General features: G+C 37.0%; 1 protein-coding gene across 1 annotated transcript; it reads left to right on the plus strand.

The window, feature by feature from the left end:
- Positions 1-5: 5 nt before the first annotated feature.
- On the plus strand, positions 6-737 carry LOC103611062 (olfactory receptor 5L1-like; the record flags this gene model as incomplete). Its single annotated transcript, XM_008595097.1, has 1 exon — positions 6-737. A coding segment is annotated over one exon (732 nt), but the record flags the coding sequence as incomplete, so codon positions are not given.
- Positions 738-1,755: the final 1,018 nt, after the last annotated feature.

Genomic DNA, 1,755 nt, shown 5'->3' on the forward strand with positions numbered 1-1,755 from the left:
GCTACTCTTCAACCATTGTGCCAAAGATGCTGGCTAATATCATAAACAAGGACAAAGCCATCTCCTTCCTGGGGTGCATGGTGCAATTCTACTTGTTTTGCACAAGTGTGGTCTCTGAGTCCTTCCTACTGGCAGTGATGGCCTATGACCGCTTTTTGGCCATCTGTAACCCACTGATGTACATGGTCACCATGTCCCAAAAGCTCTGTGTGGAGCTAGTTTCTGGCTGCTACCTCTGCGGAACAGTGTGTTCTCTGGTTCACTTGTGCTTGGCTCTTGAGATACCATCCTATAAATCGAATGTCATTAACCACTTCTTTTGTGATCTACCACCTATCTTTTCTCTTGCCTGCTCTGATGTGTTTATTAATGAACTCGTGGCATTTATTGTGCCCACTTTCAATGAGATCATCACCATCACGATCATCCTCAGCTCCTACTTGTTTATTCTCATCACCATCCTGAGGATGCGCTCGGCAGAGGGAAGGCACAAAGCTTTTTCCACCTGTGCCTCCCACCTCACAGCCATCGTTGTCTTCCATGGGACAATCCTTTTCACTTATTGCCGACTCAGTTCAGGCGATGGTGGGGATGCTGACAAAGTGGCCACAGTGTTCTACACTGTAGTCATTCCCATGCTGAACCCCCTGATCTATAGCCTGAGGAACAAGGATGTGAAAAAAGCTCTAAGAAAAGTAGTGAGATCCAAATTACCTTCTCAGGACCTACGTTTTTAGGTGGATTCAGGGTTGCAAAAAGGGCCTTTAAGGGGGTTGAGTTTAGAAGAATGTGGATGAAATGCCGAATAAGAAAATAATTTTGGACCCAGGGAATTATGAGTACTTTTTTGGTTGCCCAAATGACTATTTATGAAGCCATATGTTATACCCATTATTGAATAGTTTAAGTGAAAATTCCACATTTGCTGCTCCTCTCAAGTCTTCTATTGTTTTGATGGATTTTGGGGTGGTGTAATTAGACTCCATTTCTTGGTTTGAGATAAGACCAATATATTTCCATAGAGACATGTCTTTACATCATCTTTAATACATGCAACCGTTTTTATTAAATTGGATTCATTTTTCTTATAGGGATAAATATATACTTATCTCATAGTCGATGCTTTTTCTCAAAAATTTAGAGTGAGTTTCCTATATGTTTGTGTGTATTTCTGGGTGTTGTTTTTTCTCATTTTCAGTTATTTTCTTTTTTATTACTTTTTGTATTACAAGGTTATGATTTTGAAACTTTTAAAAATGTTCTCATCTATAAAATGGAGATAATATTGTCCCACATTTTTTCATCAAATTATCTTGAAAATTAAATAAGTTATCTTAAATTCTTAGCACTATATCTGGTATATACCTAATAAATGAATGAACTGATGTTATTATCATTGTTGTTTTTATTTTTACTTCTGCTTTTTATTTTACCTTAATTCTTGATTATGTATTTGATACCCTACCCTTTTAAAGTTTCCTTGTCTTTGTTAATGTTTTCTTTTTTTTTTTTTTTTTTTTTTCCTCTACTGGAAAATATTTTCAGAATTTACTTCATTTAAAAAAAATCTATTGTACTTTAAACCAATTGTATTAGTTTCCTATGGCTTCTGAAAATATTACTACAGTGTTGGTGGGCTAAAACTTTACTCTGTCACAGTTCCAGAGGCCAGAAATCTTAAATCAGTGTCACTGCACTGAAATCAGGGTGTGGATCCCTCAGGTGTTCTAGGGGAGAATTTAGTCCTTGCCTCTT

This window comes from Galeopterus variegatus, unplaced genomic scaffold (assembly GCF_000696425.1).
Source record: "Galeopterus variegatus unplaced genomic scaffold, G_variegatus-3.0.2 Scaffold12342, whole genome shotgun sequence".
In the NCBI taxonomy this organism is placed as follows: Eukaryota; Metazoa; Chordata; class Mammalia; order Dermoptera; family Cynocephalidae; genus Galeopterus; species Galeopterus variegatus.